The 24316-nt window shown below is 39.6% G+C and overlaps 1 protein-coding gene and 1 long non-coding RNA gene across 8 annotated transcripts in view; one reads left to right on the forward strand and one right to left on the reverse strand.

The window, feature by feature from the left end:
• Window positions 1-4907: 4907 nt before the first annotated feature.
• On the reverse strand, window positions 4908-8599 carry LOC130143660 (uncharacterized). The gene is made up of 2 exons (XR_008819828.1): window positions 7018-8599; window positions 4908-6923 (listed from the first exon to the last, which is right to left on the reverse strand). It is a non-coding gene; the product is annotated as an uncharacterized LOC130143660 (long non-coding RNA).
• A 147-nt stretch (window positions 8600-8746) lies between these two features.
• Window positions 8747-24316, forward strand: part of TAPT1 (transmembrane anterior posterior transformation 1) — a 48279-nt gene continuing 32709 nt past the window's right edge. The window contains exons 1-5 of one of the 7 annotated variants that reach the window (XM_056326470.1): window positions 9614-10537; window positions 11378-11435; window positions 13748-13878; window positions 18103-18221; window positions 23047-23070. In XM_056326470.1, coding sequence (XP_056182445.1) covers window positions 11390-11435; window positions 13748-13878; window positions 18103-18221; window positions 23047-23070 — 320 coding nt within the window. In that variant the 5' untranslated portion in view covers window positions 9614-10537; window positions 11378-11389. The other 6 variants (XM_056326468.1, XM_056326471.1, XM_056326472.1 and 3 more) reach the window with 6 other exon arrangements.

The following is a 24316-nucleotide window of genomic DNA, read 5'->3' on the forward strand; positions in this document are numbered from 1 at the left end:
CAGCTTGGGCTAGAGGTCTAGAAGGTCAACAACAATGTTCAGACAAAGTTTAAAAAATCTGGCTACTGAGGACACCAGCCAAACACAGCTAAGGGGGCAAGAACAGGATCTGCCATGGAGACACACTGTAGAAAAAAAAAGGGTGAATTGGCACCATGAGCAATCTTTACTCACAGCATCAGAAGCCAGTAACATGCTGTGAGTAGGAAAGAGTAAATCAGACGACACAGTAGTTCTGCATTATTACCTTTTTCCTGTTAATTCTCACGGGTTGCTTTATTAGTCGTGCTTGTCCACATTATGGACTCCAGTTTAAACATATGCTTGTGCTTTGCAGACACATCGGGACATAAAATTTAATCATCTTACTGGAAGTGTGAAATACTTCTATTAAACAAGGTGTGCTTTGTATACTGCCGTAAGGCATGCTGCTTGCAATTAAGATGATAGTTCTGCATTCATCCAAGGGGCTACACTCAGGCATTCAACTGTTCTTACTTTAATTGGTAATTCTCCTGATTTCATTTCAAACAATCTCACTTAAGGAAAGGGGAGAAAGCTGTTACGGATTGTGAAATATAGGAGTACTGGGAGGGAACTGAATGTGCCAGCTGTGGGAATATACAAAGGAGGGAATGAGTCATGTAACTTCCAGTCATTTGGAAAGGGGTCGTCCTGACTGGACAGGGCTGCAATTATTAAAATTTATGTATCAAGCATTTATTCCTGGGTTGAATGAATAAATGATCTGCTAGCAGATCACAATGATCATAACTGATCTGCTAGCAATGCTGTGATAAAGATTCTGTCAGCAATTACATGGTATGGATTTATAATACAGAACTAAAATAGTGCATCCTGGTCACTAAAATAACTCCAGAGTCAGACTTTGGCTCAAGTTACCACAACCAAGCAGCTGACTCATGCCCACAAAAATATCCGTATGCATCGGGGTCATCTTTGTGCAAGCTGGTTGGGTAATTGCTTGTCTAGGGCTCTTTTCGCTTAGAACCGTCTCCACAGAATGTATGGGTACTTGGCTATGTGAACACATGTTTCTGTGTGCAGGTGCTCTAAACAAACACATGAACATCAGAGCATATCTGTGCAAGTTTTCCAGACCAGACCAAGCCATTAGATTTTAAAGAAGCATATATTCTTAAGGCTGAGTTAGAAGTTAATCTAGGACTCCACACTAAATCCCATTAACAAATGCTGATAGTGCCTTAAACGTAATAGTATTAAGAGACATCATTTGCAGGAATTTTTCTTAGTTAGCTGCCTGTTTTTTAAAATATGCCTTCATAAGATTTTCCAAAAAGGAAGGTATTTCATATTGTTTCAATTACATTTCTGGATTTTTTAACCAGTTGAGGGTTTCCTCAAGTGTTCTGATATTCCAAACATCAGCTCAGCGGCTGACAGATGGAATCTTAGCATTTACTCTTGATGCCCCTCCGTGAGTTCTGTCAATTCTTAACGTTGCTTTGGTGTTTACAATAACTTGTAAATTACAGGATCTCACAACAATAATAATTTGAAAATGGAAAGTAAAAACATGTTTAGTTAATGCTTTGCTAGTTGATGCAAATGTAGGGCAGGTAGAGTTACTTTGCAGGAATATCAAGCATTTTCAGTGTTAAGTGCCTTTCTTTATGATCTGCCAGGGCTGTAAGAGCAATCCCAAGCACATTCCACTGCATCTGGTTACTCATCAAGGTAGAGCAATCCTCCCGGAGTTCCAAATGGTAATTGAGTTTGTATGGAGCCTGCCAAATTAAAATTGCCTGCTTCAAAATATAAAACTTGAGCAAAAAAAAAAAAGGATGGGAAATTTTGAGTTCCAGTTGACAATATATTCTTACCTCATCAAGCTACTGTAGTGGGTCTTTGGTGCATGAAGTAAGAAATCACTCCCTTGATGCTGTAACTTTGCTATCAATAGACACAGTTTGATATATTGACAGACAGTTTGTGACTACATCAAAAATCAACATCTGTACACTCACATACAAAAGATCATGCAGACTACGTTGATGTTACAGGAATTAAATCAGAGTTGAATTTGATCCAAACGCTGTTGTAACGTTTGACAATTGGATTGTAAGAGTTAATAACAAAAACAATAGCTAAAGCAAAAGCCAGTCTCAAGGGATGACAATTCCTGCGCTGAACCCTTGCCTGAAAGAGACTGGCGGCTTTTAGAACATTTCTAACATTAAAACAATACTTAGCTCCTAAAGCTGATCTTGATTTCAGTATTCTGCTGTCATGTATATGTAAATAAACATTTGCATGTGTTTATATATATAAAACCAACATCTATGTTGATGATATGTTCTGCATACGGTTTTTCACCTTCACTATATTGTGCACAGTGGATTAGGTGATTTGTATCTGTCCTAGCGTTGTTTAAATAGCAAATAACAATTAAACAATAAAAAATTTCTTCTTTCAAACTTCAAATAATTCAAAACCAGTCCCAAACTCATGAAAACTCATGAGTCCACTGAAGGTCATATCGTTATTTGGATTTACAATGACTGAAGGCTTGGTCTCACAGCCATTAGTTGCACATTTATGAGCAATACATTTCCTTCCCTATGTATGCTATTGTTTATGCTTTTCATGTGCAACTATAATTACAAAATAAGCCATGATTTTCAGAAACAGGAATCTAAACTAGGGGTCCCAGAACCTCTTAATTGATTCCGTTGGTCCTACAGGAGGCTCAACATTTTTGAAGAATACATTTTACTGCCTAAAATCAGAAAAGCGCTTACCCTTATGTTTAAGTCTAACACATTTGAATTCCCTCCTGAGTCGAGATACTTTCCAGAAGTGGGAGACTTAAGAGCCTATCTTGAGATCTCACAACCTAATTTTAGGCACAAAGCTTGTATGTATGTATATATCTGCATACTTTATCATAATATAAATGCTCTTGCTGAGATGAGATTTTCAAATTACTGAAATCAATAGGACTTTTTACAGCAACTCTGATTGCTAATGATTCTTATAACAGAGATTTCCATCTCCACTTGGGTTTGGCACCACTGAAAACTCATATTGTAAATTCAGGCACAAAACCCAGGCCACTCTAAATTTGGGATTTCATCTCTGCTCCCTGGACCTGAAAAATATGAAGAAATAGTAGATTGAAACTTACACATTAGGAAATAATTTTTTAGAGGTAACATTTTCTGACATCTAAATCACTTTCTGTCTGACACTGGGAATTTCATTATTAGGTACAGGAAACTCATGCTTAGGTGCTGAGCCCCTCTTTTCCAGGTGCTCCCCTTTTCCCAATTCATGACTTTTGGAGCTCTCATAACAGTTTTTCCATCTGCGTTTTCTCCACTGATTTCCTCACACCTATTCCACTCACACCTCATGTCTGGCTTAGCTCTGCTGGAGAAGTAGCTGTGGATGGAGTCAAAGGCAGCTGCACTTTTGTAACACTTAAAACCATCCTGTTGTAGATAAAGCAATCTTTAAATGTTATGTAGTGTAGCTACAGATATGTAACGAGAAAAAAAAAAGAGGAAAGGAGAGGTTACAAAAGCTTTCTTCCGGCACTTCAGGATTAAGATTGTGATAAAGTAACTTGGGATCGAAGAGATTTAGGAATCTCCCTCCTGCTTTACCTTCAAATGTGTGAACCTTATGGAGAAATGCCCCATATATCAGTGAGTTCAGTTACATTGATGTTGAAAAGACCATTTGCTGCTTTTCTTACATAATAGGTGTCAGAGGTTTAGGTATCTGTGCACCAATAGAGGCAGCAGTTTAAGCATGAGTTGTAGCACTTTGCTCAAAATATAAACCCTGATGAAATCTTGACACTGAAAAATGGAGATCAGACCATGGGCAGGAAGAACTGTCATTGACAATCACAGGAAAAGTATTGCTTTGATAAAAACATTCAAGATATCTGACAGAAAGAGCTATAAAAATATTACACTAGGAAACCCCCAGAAGTCTTAAGAAAAATCAAAGCACATTATGAAACTTATTTGTAAGATAATTTGAGCAAGTTTTTAAACATCTGTAATCTGAACTAATTTTCTGTACCTCTGCCCTTCAGTCCTCCTTGAACTATGGTCCTAGAATAAGATGCCACATAAAAGTATCTCAAAAGAATTACTTCTTCCAAAAATGTCAAAGATTGCAGAGGTGGAAAATCATGCTATCACTGGAAAGCACCATTGATTTTAACTGTGCAGCAGCTCCTGTGCTATATAATACAGTATCCAAAGCAAACAAATAATGGAAATGTACCAGTGAGAAGTCAAACCTGACTTTCAGGTATTGTACTGTTGCATAACATGATTTGTACTTGCATTATTCAAGGACATGCTGATGTTGGGTAATGCCCTTAGCTTACCTAGGAGTAAACCAAATTTTTAGTGAGCCTACAACTCAGAGGGGAAAAAAAAAACAAAAACAAAAACAAAAGGTAAACTCTAGCACTGTAAATCTTAGATTTGAATAAGAAGAAAAAAAAAAGTGAAATTTAGGATGCTACTGTCTATACAACAATTTCTTATACTGATTATTTTTCATATGTGAAGATTATCCCATGCAAAAATTCATGTGCTGCTTAGATGTTGAACATAAAATGGAGGAAAGAATCTTTGCATGATTTTTCTCCTGTGGGCGTAAACAGATATTTTTAACTTCAGCTACCAAACAGAACTGACTGAGACAGAATTAGATTATACTTCCAACCAATACTTTTGTACCTTGCAAATATGTAACAGCTGTGATTCTGAAAGATTTAGAACTAAGTTTGTTAGTATCAGTTGTTGCTAAGAGATGCATTGCCTTTAGCAGAAGAATGAATATGCACCCACACTAAGTGGATTGATGAACTAAAAGTCACAAACCCAATACAAAATAACTTGTTTATATGACAAAAGAGCCTGAAAATATTTTATTGTGGAAAACAATCAGCATTATTGCATTTTGAATTCATCATGAGTTTTGTTGACTTGCCTCCTCACAGAAGGGATACTCAGTAATGACATTTTCAAAAATAAAGGATGATTGAAAATCACATTGAAGACTATAACACAATATAATTCTTGCAGGAGACTCTAGAAATTAAACCATTAAACCATACATTTTTAGTATCTAGTCTTTTTTGAATGATATTGCAAATTCTAAAGACGACCCTCATTGACAAAAAGCTTACAATGGAAGACAGATACCAGATGTTTTCATAAAGTTATGAGTATTGCAGTTACTCATAATTGTTTCATACAGCTATGAGTACTGCATTGTTATTACCACCATTTTAACACCTGCCTCTTCTGTATTGCTAGTTAATGTACTTGCCAGTTTCAGGTACTTCTGCTTGGTACAGCACACTGAGTTTCCACACTTCTCTCTAGACTTCTTTCATATTTTGGAAACCGTGTTCATAATTTAATTCTCATATAATTTTGTTGACAGATATTTTCCATGTTTGTATTGCTCTCTAAAAAGAAGATCTTGCTTGACCTCCTTTTAGCACACCTCAGCGATAGACCATGTGTTTTAAGAGGGGATATCTGAGTTGGTGGGGGTAAATGACATAGATGGCAAGGTCTGAAAAGACAATATTCCACCATCAAAAAGCACTACAAAAAGTGATTATCCATTTTCTGAGTTGTCTTCCTAATGACTTTTTGTTGGATCTTCTGGGGGGGGGCGGGGGGGAAATCCATTACAAAAAAGGAGGAGTTTTAGACCATGTGAAAACATTATTTAGAAAAAGACCATCCTCACTATTACTCAGGGTCTAAAGCACAACTGAGCTGGACACACTATAAAAAGCATTAATACTTGATACTTAATAGTGCCAGAATAAACTTTTCTGATATCAAATTAGCAAAAAACCTTCTGTGATGATTATGTATAAGATACATTATAGGTAGATAAACATTACTCAAGTATATGTATGGAAAATTTGAGGCAAAAAAAGAAGTAGCTTGTGCAAAGCCTCAAAGATTAGCAGTGGTGACATTTCTAACAAAATTCAAGTAACTCTTAATTCCCGGTCTGTATTCACTGGGTGATTATCCTAATGGTTTTTTGCTGATTTTGGCGCTGCTTTTTCTCCTTTGAGGCAGTTGTTATTTTGAAAGAATCCTCCCTTTCTCCCCCACCTGCTAATTATCTCTTGGGGAAAAAAGTGGAACTCCAGCTGTGGAAACTTAGACAGGGCTGTGTCTTGTCCTATGAAAATCGCTCCAGCAAAAGGACTGGTGAATGGTTATAAAACTGCAAAGTGGATTCTGACCTGCTGCAGGGTCACTCCGTAGCATGTCTCCTAGCAGATAAGCTACAAAAAGCAACAAAATACAGCCCCTCGTGCCCAAACAGCAGATGGTCCCAGATAACTCCCAGCAGCAGATATCTTCATGAACCACTACTTCCTGTATCAACACTTGCTAACATTTTTTACTAAACAACTTTCCCCCTCTGACTAGTTCAAGGACTCAAACACCTAGAGACAGGATTTTGCTGCAGTTGGGTTGACGTTCTGGAAGTGGCCACTGTGCCAAAATAACACATGTAACAGTTGCAATACACACATCTTTGCATGTGGAAAAGAACACATTAACATTCTGGCCAATGATGGGTTACAAACTGGGTGTAAGGTACAGAAGAAACATACAGAAAGACTCTATGGGTAGAAACTTGAGGGTAGCAGCTCAACGTGCTTTTGAAGCATCAAAAATATTGAGTGAATTCTTAGCTGAAACGTATTGCAGACATACTGTTACCATGCCTTCAGCTGAACTACTTCAAGTAGAAAACTGGAAGATCTTGTAAACTAAGACAGGTTATCTTGGGTCAACTCCTGAATGCTGAAAATGTATGTGCTGTCACAACTGGTGCTGGCAATTCATTAGACAGCTTCTCAAGTGGGCCTGAAAGAAGAATATAGCTGGTTGTTAGATGATGCTTGATGCAGCGAACACCTTCTGGGTAAGACTGGTAACAAGGTTGCGACAACTTGTTGACCTTAAATATTACGCAGTGTGTCTTATGGATGGATACAGATTTTATACACAGTTGGAAGGAGAGAAGCAGACCATCTCTCAGGGTGTTGTGCAACTTTGTGTGGACTGCAACAGCAGTCCAGCTGAGGGAACTTCTCAGCTCTTCTTGGAGGTCTTTGTTCTGCTTCCTGTTTTTCCAACTGCTTTTTACACCAGCAGAGAAAAGATGGGAGAAGAAAGCCCAAGCTGATAATATATAGTACCTATCACTGTTAGCACCTTGTATGATACATACATTATATGTTATGAGTGCCTGTAAAACGTGCTCCACTACCTGAAAATACCAAGACTTGGATTAATCCTGCTGGATTTTAGGCATTTAGAACCACTAATTGTAGTGGAAATGGGTACCTCGAGTCTATACAAAGCCTGAAATGTTCTTAATGTTCTTTGAGGCAAATGTACAGTTATCTTATAGAGCAGGGGTCTTCAAACTATACGGCCCGCGTGGATAGGGCCCCCCAGGGTCCTCAATCCGGCCCCCGGTATTTACAGACACCCCCGACACCCCACCCCCCCCCCAGCCAGGGGTTGGGGGGGAAACCAAGCAGCCGCAGATGACCTCCTGCCCCTTCATCTGCGCCAGCCCCTTGATTAAAAAGTTTGAGGACCCCTGTTATAGAGGAAGACTACTGTGGCCTTCCAAAGAAAAAATTAAGCACACTGTTTTCCCAGGACGAGTGGCTAAATATTAAGCTGACTGAGTGTGGCCTCTGAATGCATGAGACCATGAGAACTGAATGTGAAGGAGATCTTGTGGTTGAAATTCAGGCCTGGTATTTTGTCCTCATGCCCATGTGAATTCCTCCTGCAAACAAGCGCTTTGCTGTTACCTTGAGTTCCCCGCTTCTTATATTCATGTTTACTCCCATATAAATTACAAGCACTTTGAGAGAGGAATGATTATTTTTCGTTAGCATGGCCTCCGAGGAGCCTTATCACCACCGGTGTCACGCTGCCAGTAACTAACTGCATTCCCAGCCTCAGCACTTACTGAACCGCAAGATTCCTGGCTCTCGGGCTGGTGGGGCTCGTTGACCTTTGCAGGCTCCTGGAGTGCTGGCACCTGCCTGCCCCTGCCTGGCGGGGCAAGGTGAGCTTCGGGCCAGCCAGGTGGCTACCGCAGCACCGTCCTTGGCACCGGCCGGCTCCTTCCAGGGGCCTCTGGCAAGGGCAGCGGCACAAAGCCAGGGAGCCCGGCTGTGACCTCAAGTGCCCGGTCCAGTGCAACACGTGTCAGGCAGTTCACCGAAACACTGTTGGCTTTAGAGTTAATAATTCACCTCCCGCTTTCCATTTTCGATTGAGGTCTTTATTTGCGCGGCACAGGGTAGATTGCTCACGTTCTTCACGACTGCTTCAAGCTACTGCCCCCCGGCCCGTGTGACGGGTGAAGCCATTACACACTTTCCTTACGACAACGGCAGCGGAGCCGCTAGATCCCTCCCCTAGCGCAAACACCCGCCCCTGTGCCCGGCTGTGTCTATACATAACGAGAGGCCGCTCCGAGGCCGGGCTGAGCGCGGCGAGCCCTGCCCGCCGGGGCGCCGGCACCCAAGCGGTTAAGCCCGGCGGGGCCGCGGCAAGATGGCGCCGCGCCGCCCCCGCCCCCGTCCCCGCCCCGCGCGCTGGGCACTCGCGCGGCGGCCGGCGCGCGCTGCTGTCGCGCGGTGATGAGTCACGGGCAGGGGCGCGGCGCGGGGGCGGCGGGCGCGCGGCGGGCGGCGCTGCTGCTGGCGGCGAACATGGCTGGCGTGGCCGACGCCGCTGCCTCCGCCGCCGCGCCCGGCAGCGGCGGGGACGGACGGCGCGGCGGCGCCCCGGAGCAGCAGGACGGCGGCCGCGGGGAGCCCAGAACTCTCTGGGGGAGCAGCGAGCCGCGGCCGCCTGGTGCCGGCCCGGGGCAGCCGTCTCCGCAGCAGCGAACGGAGACGCTGGGCTTCTACGAGAGCGACCGGGGCAGGAAGAAGAAGCGGAGCCTCTCGGGTGAGGGGCGGCGGCGGGGCAGGGGATCTGCGCCCGCAGGCCGGGGCGCTTGGAGGGCGGCGAGGGCCCCCGGGCCGGGGCGGCCCCCACGGGAGACCGGGGTGGCCGTGGCGGCGTTGCTTGGGGCGGGAGGCGCCTCCGGGGCGCGCCGCCAGCGCTGGCTCCGTACGGCGCGGCCCGGCCCGCCCGAGGGGCCGGGGCGGGTGCCTGAGGCGGGGCTGAGGGCGCCGCGGCCGCCCGCCCGGGCAAACTTCGGCGAGCGACTTCAGAAAGTGCGCCGGGACCTCGGGGGCCTGGGGAGCGGCGGCGCTCAGCCGCCCCGGGGACGGCGGGCCGGGGCTTCTCCGCCGGCAGCGCTGCCTCCCCGCCGCCTGCCCTGCCGCCTGGCGCTGAGCTCGCCGTGCCGGTGCGGTAGAGCCTCTCGGCGTGACGGCTTGTGTCCGCGCTTCCCGCACCGGCACCTTCAGGAAGGGGAGCGGGGGCAGCGAGGCCCCCGTGCCCTGCCGCGCAGCGTGGTAACGGGTAGTCGCCAGGAGGTCTTTAAACGAGGTGGGCGCCATCCGTGGAAGTGCTGGGCGCTGCGGTCGGAGCTCCGGTGGCGGGGCTGCACGCCCGCCAGGAGCGGCGGCGGCGAGCGGTTTCTGGCAGGAGCGGAGCGGGTCAGAGCCGGGCCCCGTTTCCTGAGCCCCCCGGGCCGGGGGCTGCGGGCCGGCCTCGCTCCGTTGCTGAAGTACGAGGAGTGCTTCGTCCTCTTGGCGGTTCCCGTTATATACACACAGCTATAAGTACAGGAGTCTTCGCGCCTACTGCTGAAAACGGCGGTTCTCTTAGAGCCTTGGAGTTACACGCAGATTATTAGAAGTCATTTAAACTAAATGTAGCGTACTAAGGATTTTATAGGTAAAAATAAGGGAAAATGTCACGGCCTTCGCTATCGATCTGCGGCTGTATTTACATTTACACGTGACCTGGTGGTCTCAGGCATCTACAGAGCAGTTTTTGAAAATAGCCCTGCCTTTTTTGTAAAAGTTGTCACTCGGTGTGGCATGGTTGATTTAAGTGTTGGTAAGGTTTTTTATAACTATTAGCACCTAATTTTTAATTAAGGGGCTTGCCAAAAATCTGGAAAGCGCTCAGTGGTGTTCAGATTTCCAGGCTTTCTGCCTTCATGTTGGTTTGAATGTGATAACACAGGTCTAATCGAACACAGAAAGAGAAAAACAGAAGTTAGGATTTAAGTTAAAAACACTGCCAACAACTGAACGCTTTTCTTGTAAGTTTTGCAGGTGCTGTGTCAGTTTCTGACCTGGGATGTCAGAGGACCTGCAGCATCATTGCAGTCCCGTGGTGTGGATGGAACTGACTTAATTTCCATAGGTTGTAAGGAATTGGCTTGATTGTAGTATTATATATGAATTGTGTTATGGTGAAAAAGCAATGGTCAACACACATACTGATGTGCCTGAAAGACATCTGAACAAATAACTCCTTAAAAAGTAAGGAAATGGTTATAGGTGGGTGGGTGTGATTCCTAACTATATTCCAGCAATTTATTTTAAATTTAAAAATACTTTAAAACCACTGGCACTTTTTGACCCTTCAGGACAGGAAAACATTAGAAGAACAGGCCTCTCAATAGAGCAACTAAAAATTCAAACTCATCTAATGGTAGCAACGTATTAAATAATAGAGGTAGGGTTTTTTCATGATGGTAAAATAGGACCAGTGCAGCACAGATAAGTTGTTTAGAGGAGAAGGAAATACTTAAAACCAAAAAAATCTGTGCTTGATTTGAGTGTTTGTGGAAGAAGTGTGTATTTAGGTTTGATGGGAGTGAAGTGAGTGCCTGGAATTGTTGCATTTAGGATTAAAGTTATGATTATATAACAATAGACACTTACTGAGAAGCAGTACATTTGGTATTTGCACAAATTTTCTTTCCGTTTCTGGTTAATGATTATCCTTTGTGTAGCTATGCATTGAAGTATAACTTTGGTAAATCATTATGTTATTACCCTGAAGGAATTGGTGGCCTTTTATGTTTTGAAGATGCCTGTACTTTTCTGTCCTGAGGTGGAGAGATAAATGAGAATTCTTTGAGCATTAGGAGTATGCTATCTGAAGAGTTTAAATTTAGGCCTCAGTCTAAAACTTTCTGATGGAAAAAGAGGGAAATTTGAAGTAGGGAACAAATTTGAAGTAGGAATTAGTGTGTCTACTTATTTTAAAAATAAAATGATGCTTTGATAGCAGAATTAAGCTGTTTTTCAAATGCTTTATTACTCTGTCCTGCCTCGGTGTCTCATGCTGTTTTCCTTACTGTATTTTTCCTACAGGGTCAGCCACTGATGCGTTTCACAGTTGGTGCAGACCTAGGGCAGATGCTGGGTGGCAGTAAGTGCTCAGAAAGGAGGTGGCTGACCAACTGTGTACTTCAGTGCATCCCCTGTCACTGGAGAGACTGCTTTGCAGTCACAGTCTGGAGCTTGTGTACTGATCAGCCTCAGTTATGAGGAGTGATTATCTCTTAATATCTAGGGCGTGAAAGTCTAGCCAGCTGGAGGAAACTTAAAATCATTGGTTTTTCAACAACAGGCCCATGAACCAGTTTCTTTGAGGTAAGGAGGCGTGAGAACAAATAGCTTATTGGTTAGAAACATAGAATATCTCAAGTTGGAAGGGACCCGTAAGTCACTTTGTGGTGGCTGTCCATATACATCTATTTACTTCGCAGGAAAGTTCAATTGTTTGAGATGCGTTATCTTTAAGTTAGAGAAGGTTGATTGTCTGAGGTGTAAGAAAATGCACCTGGGCAGTTAATTGGTGTCTTCATACTTAAGGTTATCTCTTTTTACTTTTTAAACAAGAAAGAATTGGGTAAACCTAAAAATGTTACAAGTCATAGTGTTACAAAGGAAGACTCCAGAAAATAAGTTTGCAAGAGATCTGAACAACAATTTTGTGGTATGACCTTTGGCCTTATTTCACTGGAATGAACTTTGATTGAAACTTTACATGTAAATATTAGGCTTTTCACTACTTATTAAACTACATGTTGGCTTTGTTTGTTCTAAAATAAATACCTTTAAGGCTTACAGTGGCTTTGGCCTACTTAATAGAAGTGGATCAGTAGTGTATAAATCATCAAAATCACTATCCAAACAAGCTCATACAGGGAAAAACTGTTCAGTTCATGTAGTTTAAAGCAAATGATCACGGAAATGACGTAGTAACAATGCATAATTAACCAGCAGTCAGTGAATTATATAGCTGTGATCAGTATCAGCAACATGATAAATTGCAATAGTAGATATACACAGAGTGTTAATACACCACCACAAACTTCAAAATGCCCGTTTGTTATCCCCCCCCAAGTTCTAATCAGACTCAATACATGTGCCCCCCACCCAAGGCAGTGTAGGTTATAAGCACAGCCTTTCTCTTCTGATTCTTTCATGCTTCTGTTTGGGCTGATTCATCATTCGCTTTAAAAGTCTGTAATTTTCTGGCTACTCTTCCAGCTAGTGGTCTTTATAGTCTTCAGTGTAACGAATATTGAGAAGCCACTGTCTTGAGACAGTTTTGGGTGAACTTTTCAGACACAGCATCTATACTTGCATTCCTCTTGACACTTGTTATCTAGGCAATTTTACTAAGGGTGTTTTGCAGCCTTTTCCTCCGCGCAAAAATGTGGAGTGTTGTACCATGCAAGGCCCACCCCTACCTCCAGTAGTCACTAAGACTTTGATTAAAATCTGACTTTTAACGTGTTCTTGTGTCATGATAAATGCTCTGTAGCTTTTCACCTATGTAAGTGATTTCCATCTTTTGGATGTTGTGTGAACACTGAGAGTTTGTGTTTTTAAATGTCAACAATAACGAGAAATCTTGAACTTTATTGTAGCGTTTTGTCACTTCTGAAGTGTTACCAGGAGGTGGTAATGTCAGACCTTGTCAGTGAACGTTGAAGTTTAGGCTCAGCCTCCTTGCGGTGACAGTCTGAATTTTCATCATTATAATTTCATATTTTAACTCCTTTTGAAGACTGCTTTGCAGCAAGCCATATGAGTTCACTAAACATAGGTCAGTCAGCCTTCGGCTTACTTAAGTATAGCCATTAAAATGCAGAAGACCTGTATGTGTGTGATGGCTTGTCAGTCTTGAAAGACTTCAGTCTGATCACCATTAAATAGCATCATTAAAGCATGCTTGTACTGTTTGTGCACCAAATCACTTGGGATCATGTATCCGTGATCATTTCGATCTTACAGAAAGTTCTTTAACATAAAGGACATGTTGCTAGTGTTGCTGAGAGAGAAAATAGCTTAAGTCTGAAACAGTGCTTAGTAAGTTTAGGAGGACTGTCAGTATGTTAAGGATTAGGTCTACTCGGTGTATTGCACTCAGTGTAACTGCTTTGAGTAATGTTTTGGAGAAATGGGATGTCTGATGAAAATGGTGGCTGGGAAAATAGCTTGTTTTGTTTGTCGGGAGGCAACAAGGGAACGGCATAGCGTCGGACTTGCTTCTCATATAGCTTCTTCCACACCAAGTTCTTTGACATTCTCATCACAGTCAGCAGAAATCTTCTGGGTTAGGTATGATGTAAAGGAAACATAGCAAAATGTAAAAGCATAGCGTTCTTCTTGCTTCTCTTGGAGGTTATGCCTGAAGTGTCTTACACTTGTGTGTGTTCCCGAATGTAGATCTTTCATTGCTGAGATTCATCAGTGCTGAGCTAACAAGAGGTTACTTCCTTGAACACAATGAAGCAAAATACACAGAGCGGAGAGAAAGAGTATACACATGCATGCGGATACCAAAAGAACTGGAAAAGGTGAAGTATACTTTAAGATTTGTTTTAATTCAGAAATGAAATCTGTTGCGTTAAATTATTTAAAGAAATATTTATTTCCAAACAGGTTTGCTACTAAAAAAATTTAAACATCATAATGATTAATTTTCAGTGTTAGTAACTTCAACATTTGTGTTTCAGGGGGTTTTGCCTACACTTGCTTGTTGCTGCTGGCAACTCATGTTACTAGCAGAGATGGACACGACCAACTTTCAAGTTCAAATGATGAAAAATTGATTCAAATATAAAGATGTCACTGGTCCTGAAAGGAATAGTCAAAATAAAACTTTTTACAGCAAAATGTAATTTTATGTTTAAAAAAATATTGTTTTAAAGATTTTTCCGGTCTAAAATGTTTTGAGGGTGGAAAGATTTCAGTCCTTTAAAAATATGGTGATGGATGAGTTCCTGACTAAGGTTTTTGACTTAATTTTTATAGCCTTCTATTTTGCATCTTGCCACTTAACTGCATCTTCTCTCCCTGTCGCAGTGCTATGGCCTTTCCTGGGACATTCCTGCCACCTCCTTTATATCAGCTTAGATATAATTGTGGCCCTGCAGTGAGCCAGTTCCAATACTGTAACGTAGACGAGAGTTTTATTCTGGCTTAACCATTTTGATTAGGGAGGCAGCAGGAATATGCTCAAGGATGATGAGTAAGGCAACATTAGTAGTAAGGTTTGGCTATGCTGCAGAGTAACAGTAATATTAAAAATAGTATTGCTGAAATTCTCAAAACTACTAAGGATAAAGGTACGTGGTAGGGCTATATCAATTTAACTCTAAACTGTATTGAAGGAAGAGTCTCGTTTCACTATTCTACTTTAGTCTCCTGCCTTATGCGTGCTGCCGGTTTTACATGAGCTGTGGTGCTTGTTGGACCATTCTAAGAGTTAAATTGGCTCATAATTTGGCAGTGAATGCTTCACATTTCTTGCTTTGTTTGTTCTCTGCTAGGATAGTGAGCTGACTTGCTCAGCCAGTATTTTTGAGAATCCAGTGCCTGCAAAAGGGTGGAAGGGGAGCTGCATAGCTGGGGTTACGGGTAGAAAGATGAAAGAGTGGGGAGGGAGAGAGAATAGCCTTCCCTTTGTCAGCAGCAGTCAGGTTCCTCCTTGAGTTGAGCTTGTCCTTGGATCATGATGAGACACGGTTTTACAAAACTAAATTCCCAGTCAGTTACTGCAGAGAATCACAGAATGAATGAGGTGGACCTCTGGAGACAATGTAGTCTAAGTTCTTGATTAAAACTGCATCACCTACAGCAGGTTGCTTGGGACCAGATCCCACTGGGTTCTGAACATCTCCAGCGGTTGTGTCTTCCCATCCTTACTTTTCACCCATTGCAGTTTACAGTGGAATATTCCAGTTACGGTGAAGTCTCAGCTGAGTAATAGTAGCGGTTCTACATCACCTTCATTGTAATTATGTAGACTATTACATGTTGTCTCCAAGCCACAAAAATTATTCTGAAGGATCATCGCCATAGATTTCCAATAAAACTTTTAGTGTGAAAGAACAAGTGAAGGCCAGCAGCCTTACGTATTTATAAGATTGATGCTGTAAATTGTGAAATTGGTGGATTTTGCATGGTAGGTCAAACTTCAGTCAGTACTTTGAACATGAAAGAATATGAAACTGAGTAATAAGCAGGTGGATTTTAAGTGATAATTATCTTTTTACACAGAGATTATGAAATAAATTTCTTAGTTCTTTGCATGAGCTTAGTCCAGGTTAGTGTACATACTAGCTATATCAAATTGAATCATCCTCATTGAAAAAGTATGAGGATGAGCACCTAGAATGCAAACTAAGTAGTGTATAGGTCATCACCTATTGGAGAAATCACTTGACCATGTGATTGAAATGTCTGCTTAATTGAAATAAAGCATGTGAGACACTAGGAAGGGAAGAGAAGAATTTTCTTAATGGTTTGCAGTGTTTACTACCTAATAGTGTAATTATAGACTAGGAATGAAAATCATGATTGGGTGGAGTGAGAGCAGATGGAGTAGATTTATCAAAGCCTAATATCAGAATATACTCTTCAACATACACTTATTACCTGTACGTAATTTTAGAGGGGGGGTGATGTTAAAAGGGTAGTGGTGGTGTTCTTTTTTGTTTATTAAAAACTATCTAGCTTCTCTATAAATGGTGTCTCTGAGCTTTTTGGTGCAGTTTCAGTGGAAGCTTTTCATTGTCATAGGTTATATATACTAAATTCAAAGGTGGTCCTTGTTCCTGCTGTCTTAAGGGAATACTTGTCAATTGATCTCAAAATTAAACTTAGCGTTATTTTGCTAAAATATAGTTACTATGGTGGAAAAACTCTGTAAGCTTTTCTGTTAGCTTCTCAGTATCTGGAATGCAGCAGCAAAAATAATGTTTACAGAAATGTGTGGCAGGTTCAGTGCTGATTATATTTCAATGGGCGCATGTAGGCATGCAAGTGGAATGTAGAAAAAAATGGAAAATGAGGACATTAAACAATAATTGCAAATTTTAATACAAGCTTATAGAACGTGAAAAGTCATGGTTGCAGAGAAAAAGTCTAAATGAAAAAGAAAATGCAGAGTTGTTTTCTAGATTATAAAGATGCCCTCAAACAATACAGAGGCAAAATGACAGGATATCTTTCTATTTTGCTTGGACTAGGGAATTAAAAAAAACAAACCAAAACAAAACCCCAACGAAACAAGCCAGGGAAGATACATGTTCAGCTTCAGTGCTTGGATATTCAGCACCTGGTTTAAAAGTTAGCAAAGAAATAGGTAACAATGGTATATTAAGATGCATTGCATAAGGTCATCTGTTATTTGTAACCACTGCTTCTGATAATTTTGAATGAAAAAACCTCTACTGAAATTTTAGGAAATGGTATTAGAGGTGAATGAGTGAATATCAGGGAGGACACATTAATGTTGTGATGGTATTGAAGTACAGACTGCAGAATCGGTAGAAAGAGTATTATAAGGGAAAGCAACAGCTCAGAGATTATAGCAGTGTGTTTGTGCCTGACTCAGTCATCTTACGTGGCTTCCAGATAGATGTACTGGTGTGTACTCTGTAGGATTGCTTTCAAAGTTACAAGGATGCATGTGGACTAAGAGTGAGAGATTAGCTCATTGGACATTGAACTGGCTGTTCCACAAGCTGACAGAGAAGGTAGTTTGAAAGGCAAAGATATTGTGGGAGATAACAGTAGTTGACTTGTGCTTTGGTTTACCTCCCACCCTGCCCAAAACCAGTGGTTTCCTTTCCCATCAGCAATACATAGAATTTTCACATGTAAGTGCATATCTGTCATGGATGGGTAGGCTTGCTTAGATGTTGCTGGTCTTAATTGTGTAGCCAGTTAAGGTTACCTTTTTGTGTGATTTTCCTTGCAGGAAAAAACCACTAGCTTCTGACAGAAGCATGCAAGCATATGCCTAAAGTCCCATTCAAGTAAATCTTAGATACATTCAAAAAGCAGATAAAGAAGGAATGTCGTGTGGGGAGAGTCTGGTATATAAGAGCTTTCGAACTGCAGAGTTTAGGTCTAGCTTAGATATCATAGAGTTGCTTGGCTTGTGGCTATAATGGAATGGCTTTAACTGTTTCTGTGAACTAAGGATAAAGCATTTAAACTAAGGGCAGTTGGAAATTTGCCTCTTCATATTTTATATTCTTCTTTGTATAGAAAAGGTTGATATTCTCAGAAGGAGAACTACCACAGCTGTAATTAGCTGTGCAATAGAAAATTTAACAAAGTAAAAAAATATATATATATATATAGTTTATATAAATCTATTATAGGTAGGTAGAAAATGGCTGAGCACATGTACATACAGCTCTACTTTTTTTTCCCAAGGTTAACTTTTGTAACATTGGAGGAAAGTCACCATGGCAAAATGAGCTGCTGTTATATCCAAGTACAATTCAGTTCATCTGTTCTTTAAAGACTGAGTTTGGTGAGCCATGGAGGTCTGCAAAAGCCTTTGGTGCAAGAGCTTGTGGTGCAGAATTTTTGCTGAATAGTCTTCCAGGTGCATAGCATACTATTTTTCCTGCAGTCCAGCTGATTTAAACAAAGTGAGAGTATTGCGCCTATGTGATGAATTAGCCTTAAGTAAATTTATTTTTCATAAAATAATTCTTTATAAACTTTTTGTAACTCTCTATAAACTACTAATATACTTCTGTTTTATTTTTGTAATTTAGTTGATGTTTTTTGGAATCTTTTTGTGCCTGGATGCTTTTCTGTATGTATTCACCCTGCTTCCTTTGAGAGTTTTTCTGGCAATGTTCCGGTTCATCACTTTGCCTTGCTATGGCTTACGGTAAGTTGATTCAAGAGAATAGTGTTAATACCTTTAAATAACGTTTCTCTGTTCATCCATGTGCTTGATTTTATGGCCTTTCAGTGCTGTTTGAATAACTAGTGATTTCTTCCACTGTAAAATAGAAGTTCTGGTCTAACAGCCAAAGCAAAGGTGTGCATGAGACCTTTAAGCTTTGCCATTAACTGTCATCGTTGTTTCCTTCAGACACAACAGGTTGATAACAGCATATTCAGGTTAGTAACGGACAGAGATGTAACCTTACCCTGTAGTTTTGTCCTTTTAACTAAAATCTGTTTGAACAGTGGTTTAAGATTTATTAGACTTGAGTTAATGATTTGGCTCATGTCTTTTGATAGGCTCCTTGATATCGGAACAAAAGTTTGATTATTTTACAACAGAAGTTTTCCTTATTTCCACAGTCAACTTTGCCCAAAGGATCCCCAAATAAAATGTGTTATTTTCTTTCCTTCGGAGAATCTTAGAGTAATTGGATGGGGCTGACCAGAATAATATTAAGAAATTCTATATCTTAACTCCTTGCTTTTTTGTTCAGATCAATCCTGAGAAGTTGTTGCTAATGCATAGGATTTTTGGTTTGCCTTTCTGGCATAGGCATCAAAGATGGATAGAATTAATTTCCCTCATAAAAGTTGCTACTTCATGGTAAAGATAATTATGCAAATCTTAAGTGTAGCCTAAAAGAAAAAGAGTATTTGTATTGATGTTGTAATTTTTCCTTGAATAAATAAGGACTTCAGGGTTTTCATTCTGGATTTCCCCAAACCTGAAGTTGATTTATGGTAGCTGATAGATTTATTTGTTTTAGTTGCTTGCATTTGCATTATTAATAGTCTTTCATATATGAAGTGCTTTTATATGCATAGTTTAGAATTTATGTTCTGATTAGGGTAAATGCTAATCTGTTTGCATAAAAAAATAATATTTAATGTATAGTCTTAAGTTAGTGTTTGTACTTTGGTGATGCTTACCGTAGGCACTAGGTGGCTATGTTAAGCCATAGTCTCTAATGTGTTACAGTGCTGTTAATTTTGAGCTGAATCTCAGACTTCCATTATGTTAAGAGAGTTTGCCTAGCTGTGTTAAAAAAAAAAAAAACAAAAAAAACAAAACAAAAAAAAAAAACACAAAACAAAAAACAAACCAGCTATTTGGTTTTAGCCTGATGTCAAGTCAAATTTTCTGCCTATTTTAAATATCTGTACGGATGCTGTTGCTAAAATATTAAAATTCAGGTAAATGTACTAATTTTGTGGGTTTAAAAAAAGTGTTCTTTGTTTTTATAAACTCAGCTGTGCTTTTGAGAAACAAGTTTTCTACTCTTCTGAAATTACAGTTAAAAATGTGAAAGACCAGTTGCTGTTTTTTGGGTATTGTTCAGTATATTGAAGGAAGTGATCTTGAAAATACCATCTACACTCACACGTGTATATTTAGGTACATGCACCTGCAATGTTAAAACTTAGTCTGTTTGCTTGACAGTGTTTTTAGTGTGAGGCAGGACAGAATCCACTTTAATCTATTCAACTTGACTGTGTTAAGTATAAAGTGTTGTCAGGTAAGATGCGGTGAAACTGAGATTATCTTGAGTGAAGAAGGCTTTGTTTTTGTAACAACTCCTGAAGCAGTTTCTTTCATCGCTGTTTCCTTAAATGTTTGTGGAATTTATTGCCCTATAATCTCTTTATTTGTTCACTACTTGAGGCTTTATCCAAATCATTGATGTTTTAAAGTTTGTGGCTTTTTACTGAAAGATTCACAGTTCATGTTTATAGTATGTAATGGAACTTTTTCAGTTGTAATGATTCTTATTTCTAAATATTCAGAGCCTGCACTTTGATATTTGTTTATTTATTTCCCTAGTTAGGCTGATTTGATTTATTATGGCAAAAAAACATTCGGGGATTTTCTTCTCGCTCGGGAAATGTTTTTATGTGTTTGTAACAAAACAGAGTTCAATAGGTAAAACATCTACAATTACAAAAGGTACTTACAAAGCAGGTGGCTGTTTTATCTTTTCACTTGTTCTTCCTCACAAATGTCAAGTAAGTTTTGAGAGATGTGACTAGTTATTTGAACCTGCCACATCATATTCCATTCTGTGTAGTAAATAAAAGTGCTCCTCCCTTCATCTTGACTTTTTTCTCAACATCTGAGGGAAGTGATTGAGCAGTGGGTGTTCTGTTTCCCCTCCAGTTTTACTCTTCCAGTCATTTATTTCCTCTTAACTCTGTCTGCTCTTTGCAGTGTAGAAACAAGATTATATTACGCATTATTTCTTTTAAACAATAAAACTACATTCCATGTAAGATCGGCTAATTCCTGTCTATGGTATTGTGTGCAGTGCTTAAAGGTAGGGGGAGTGCTTTATAGCCTCTTCCACATATTTTAAAATTCCTCTGAAAGGGAGAAGAGAGTGCTGTATCTTAAGGGAATTTGTTTCCTTTTTCTGCCTAAGCACTGTAAGTGCTTCAGTTTGGCTGCTAATTTGTCATTCCTTATCACTTGATCTTTCCTTTTTAGTAAATGCAGTTCTGTTATTTGTCAGAGCTATGCTGGTGTTAACATAGCTGTTCTAAAGAGAGAGACTCTAAAGCTTCGAAAACTTAGTCACAAGAATCCAAGATTCTGTCATTAAGTAAACTGCTTAAATTGCTGTGGGCAAACTGGCAGGGGTTGAATAATCACATTGTGCTTTTGGCAGGTGTACCTTCATTACTGCTGTGCTCTGTAAATAGGGTGCTCTTAAAAAAATTAACAAACACATCACAAAATTAAATTACATCCTGAAATTACAAAAAAAACCCCAACAAACGTCAGCTGTGCAGTATTTTCTTCCATGTCATGGAAAGAAGTTTCCTAAATGAGTCTCTTCAAATCTGCTCTCATTTTATTTAAATATTCTTTGACAACATAAAAGCATATACTGTGCTGGAACAACAGATCTAAGGTAGAGAGAGAAGTGGACATGGTGGAGTTCTCTTTGGAATTGCAGTCCTTGATAGGTTCATAAAAGTAACTATACCTGTGGTTGAAAGATACGGTTTCCTTTTACAATTTAGGCACATTTTTTTATTAGTACCTTAGACCCAGAGATTCTGGGCAGGTTAATATCTCTGCTTGTTTTGAAACACTTTTATAGAGCCAACTTTTTGTTCTTCTTGAAAATATGTTGCACGCCAGTAAAAGCTCTTGTGGGGATGTGTAAAAGCTCTTGTGTATTATTTGAAAAACACCGTGATGTGAAAGCTAAAATTGTATGTTAGTGAGACTGATGGGACTCCCAATCTAATTATGCTTAAAGGCATTTTACATCTTCTCCACAATGCCAGTATGGACTTGTTACAGAAAGTGAGACTAATTTTTTTCTCTCCAAATTCTAGTTTTCTCAAGAAAATAGAGAATTAGATTATGAATGTTCTTGTATCTGAAGATTGATTGACAGGATCTTTAAATTTCTTCCATATAGAAATAGATATAGACAATATATTATGTTCTGTGTTTTTCTTTTACTCAGTTCTCTTTTCCCGGAAATAAGTGAATTTAGATCCTGTCAGCAATAACATCATTAACTTCAGTTTATTATATATACCTCTTAAAGTTCCCATTGCCCTTGTGTGAAATCATAGGTTTACCCTTTCCAATAGGAAGTAAACCGCATTACTTCAAGAAAGAAACCTGTACAAAGAAAGAATCTCAGAAAGCAAACAAAACAAATTTACTGGTGTTCTTATTATGAACATTGTTTCTTTGTTCATACTGTCAGGTATTAAATAAATTTGAGCCTCTGTTGCACTTATTCTCAAGCCTAAATTATGTGTTGTTGTTTTTTTTTTTTTTTTTGTAAGGGCTATAGCTGTTAAATGCATAAACTTCCTATTGTTTGGTTAAATTGAGAAAGTAGTGCACCTGTTCACCAAAAAATGTGGCTTTCTACCAACCAAAAAAAGGGAGGTGCACTCAGTATTTTCTGTAGTAAACTCTCAGATCAAGCACTCCTTTCTCCTCTCCATAACAGTGCATAGCGTAGCAACGTTACAACCTTCTCTTTCTTTCTTTCTTGTAAATCAGACCGAAGGGAAGAGCACTTTCACTTCCTTTATAGGATGGAATGTGGTGTCACAGGGATTCCTCCTTGGTGAGTAAATCCTGATTTTCTTTTTCCTTCTATGCTATCAGCCAAATTCACACATCTACATGTAATCAGTAAAAAGCCTGATTACAAATGAACAGTATCGCTCAATTAACCGACATAATTCAAAGGAGAAACCAACACTTAGTTTTAATAACCAACACATGAAATTGATTCAGTGCTATTTATGGTAGGTATATTTCCACATGTAACTGCATCACTGCGGAAGTAGTTTGTGAACCTAGTAGATTTAAAACTTTTTTGTTTATTATTACATAGAGTGCCTATGGACCAGTTAAGCCCGATTAAAAATAGGGTATCTTGGAAACACTGTAGCCCCTGCTGCACTTATAGTGCCTTAAGCTTTTTTACATTTATTCTAAGTAACACTTCAGCCAGGTTCAGAGCTCTGTTGTTGTGTGTACTGCAAGCAGGTTTTTCGTAATGCTTAATGTAAATTTTGGGGAGTTTTGAAAGTTCATTGCCAGGTATCTTAACACTAGACTTGGAAGTTGATTCTCTGCATAATAAAGTACAGCACTTCAGCATATGTTCATTTACTGACTTCAGTTATAGTCGATTCTGTTATTAAAACAGTAGAAGCTTAATGAAAGCTTATTCTAGTTGTCACTTATTTGAAACCTCTTTTTTTTTTTTTTTATTTTGAGACAGCTCTCATCGGGGCCTAACAGCAAGGTTGGTTTCGTTTCATTCTTAGCATGGTCTTGTGCTGTGTTGTGTGCATGTAGAGACTTTTTATTGTTTGAAAAATGAAATGCCATCTAATCTTGGCAAACTCGGCTCTCCATATCCTAGAGTTCTTCATTTGGGACATACTTTTATCATCACTCACTCTGTAATATCTCACAGTTTTACAACAGTGAAGTCCTGCATACTGTAAACTATATCTCTTAAGTCTCAAACTGGATATTAGATCAAAATGGCTTTTCTTTCCGACACCAGACTTAATTCCAAACTTGAACATAACTGTAGGAAAGTATTTCCAATAGATCAGTACATGCGTTTTGAAAATTCTTAGTGTGTAGTTGTATAGGAAGGTATACTCTTCAGACAAACTTGCTTGGGCTTTATTTTCCCTGACATCTTTTTTTAGTATGCTAACAGGAAAGCATCCCCTTATGTGTTAATCTGATTATTTTTTTAATGCTTCATATAAAATGAGAAATTTACCATGTCACAGTTCATTAATGAAGGATACACTGAAGGATTAAGACTTTGATCAAGACTAAATTATCTACCTGTAAAACAAGCCCACAGTTCAGTTTCCATACAAGTATCTGTGATGTAAAAATGGAGAAAGAAAAGATATCTAAACAAAACATTAACTGGACCACCATTTCATTAACAGTAATATATTGTTAATTAATATAAACCTCAGTGGTTGTCTTAACTATTTCAAAGTGTTAACACTGAATAAGTAATAGTTAGAAAGTTTGCTGTAAAATAATTGCTCAAACTTGTAAACTCAGTGCTGAAACACTTCTTCAGTGCAGTGCACCTATATAAATGAGAAGTTTTTTTTAATAGTGTGAAGTACAATAATATTTATAGAATAATACATATATATTTTTAAACTCCTAAGGTAATAGTATGCAGGTGGTTAGGTTCATTATTAAGATATCAATCTAAAGCATTATTGCAATGATAGTGTATTCATATCTTTAAATTGTCTGTGACATGAGCATTGGAAATTTTGTTTGTGCTCAATGATGAATGATGAAGGAACAATCTGAACTATTTGGACAAGACTATATTTAAGGAACGAATTAAAAATGCAATAAGCTGTAAATCTAGTTCCTGTTGGTTTAAAAAAACCCCAAACAACAAAACAATCAAAAAGCAAAAAACTCTACAAAGTGACTGGAAAACCGTATGTAATCAGACTAGTGAAGAAATGAGTAGCACTAGAAAGCCTGAAAAA

The sequence above is a fragment of the Falco biarmicus genome, chromosome 1 (assembly GCF_023638135.1).
Source record: "Falco biarmicus isolate bFalBia1 chromosome 1, bFalBia1.pri, whole genome shotgun sequence".
NCBI lineage: Eukaryota > Metazoa > Chordata > Aves > Falconiformes > Falconidae > Falco > Falco biarmicus.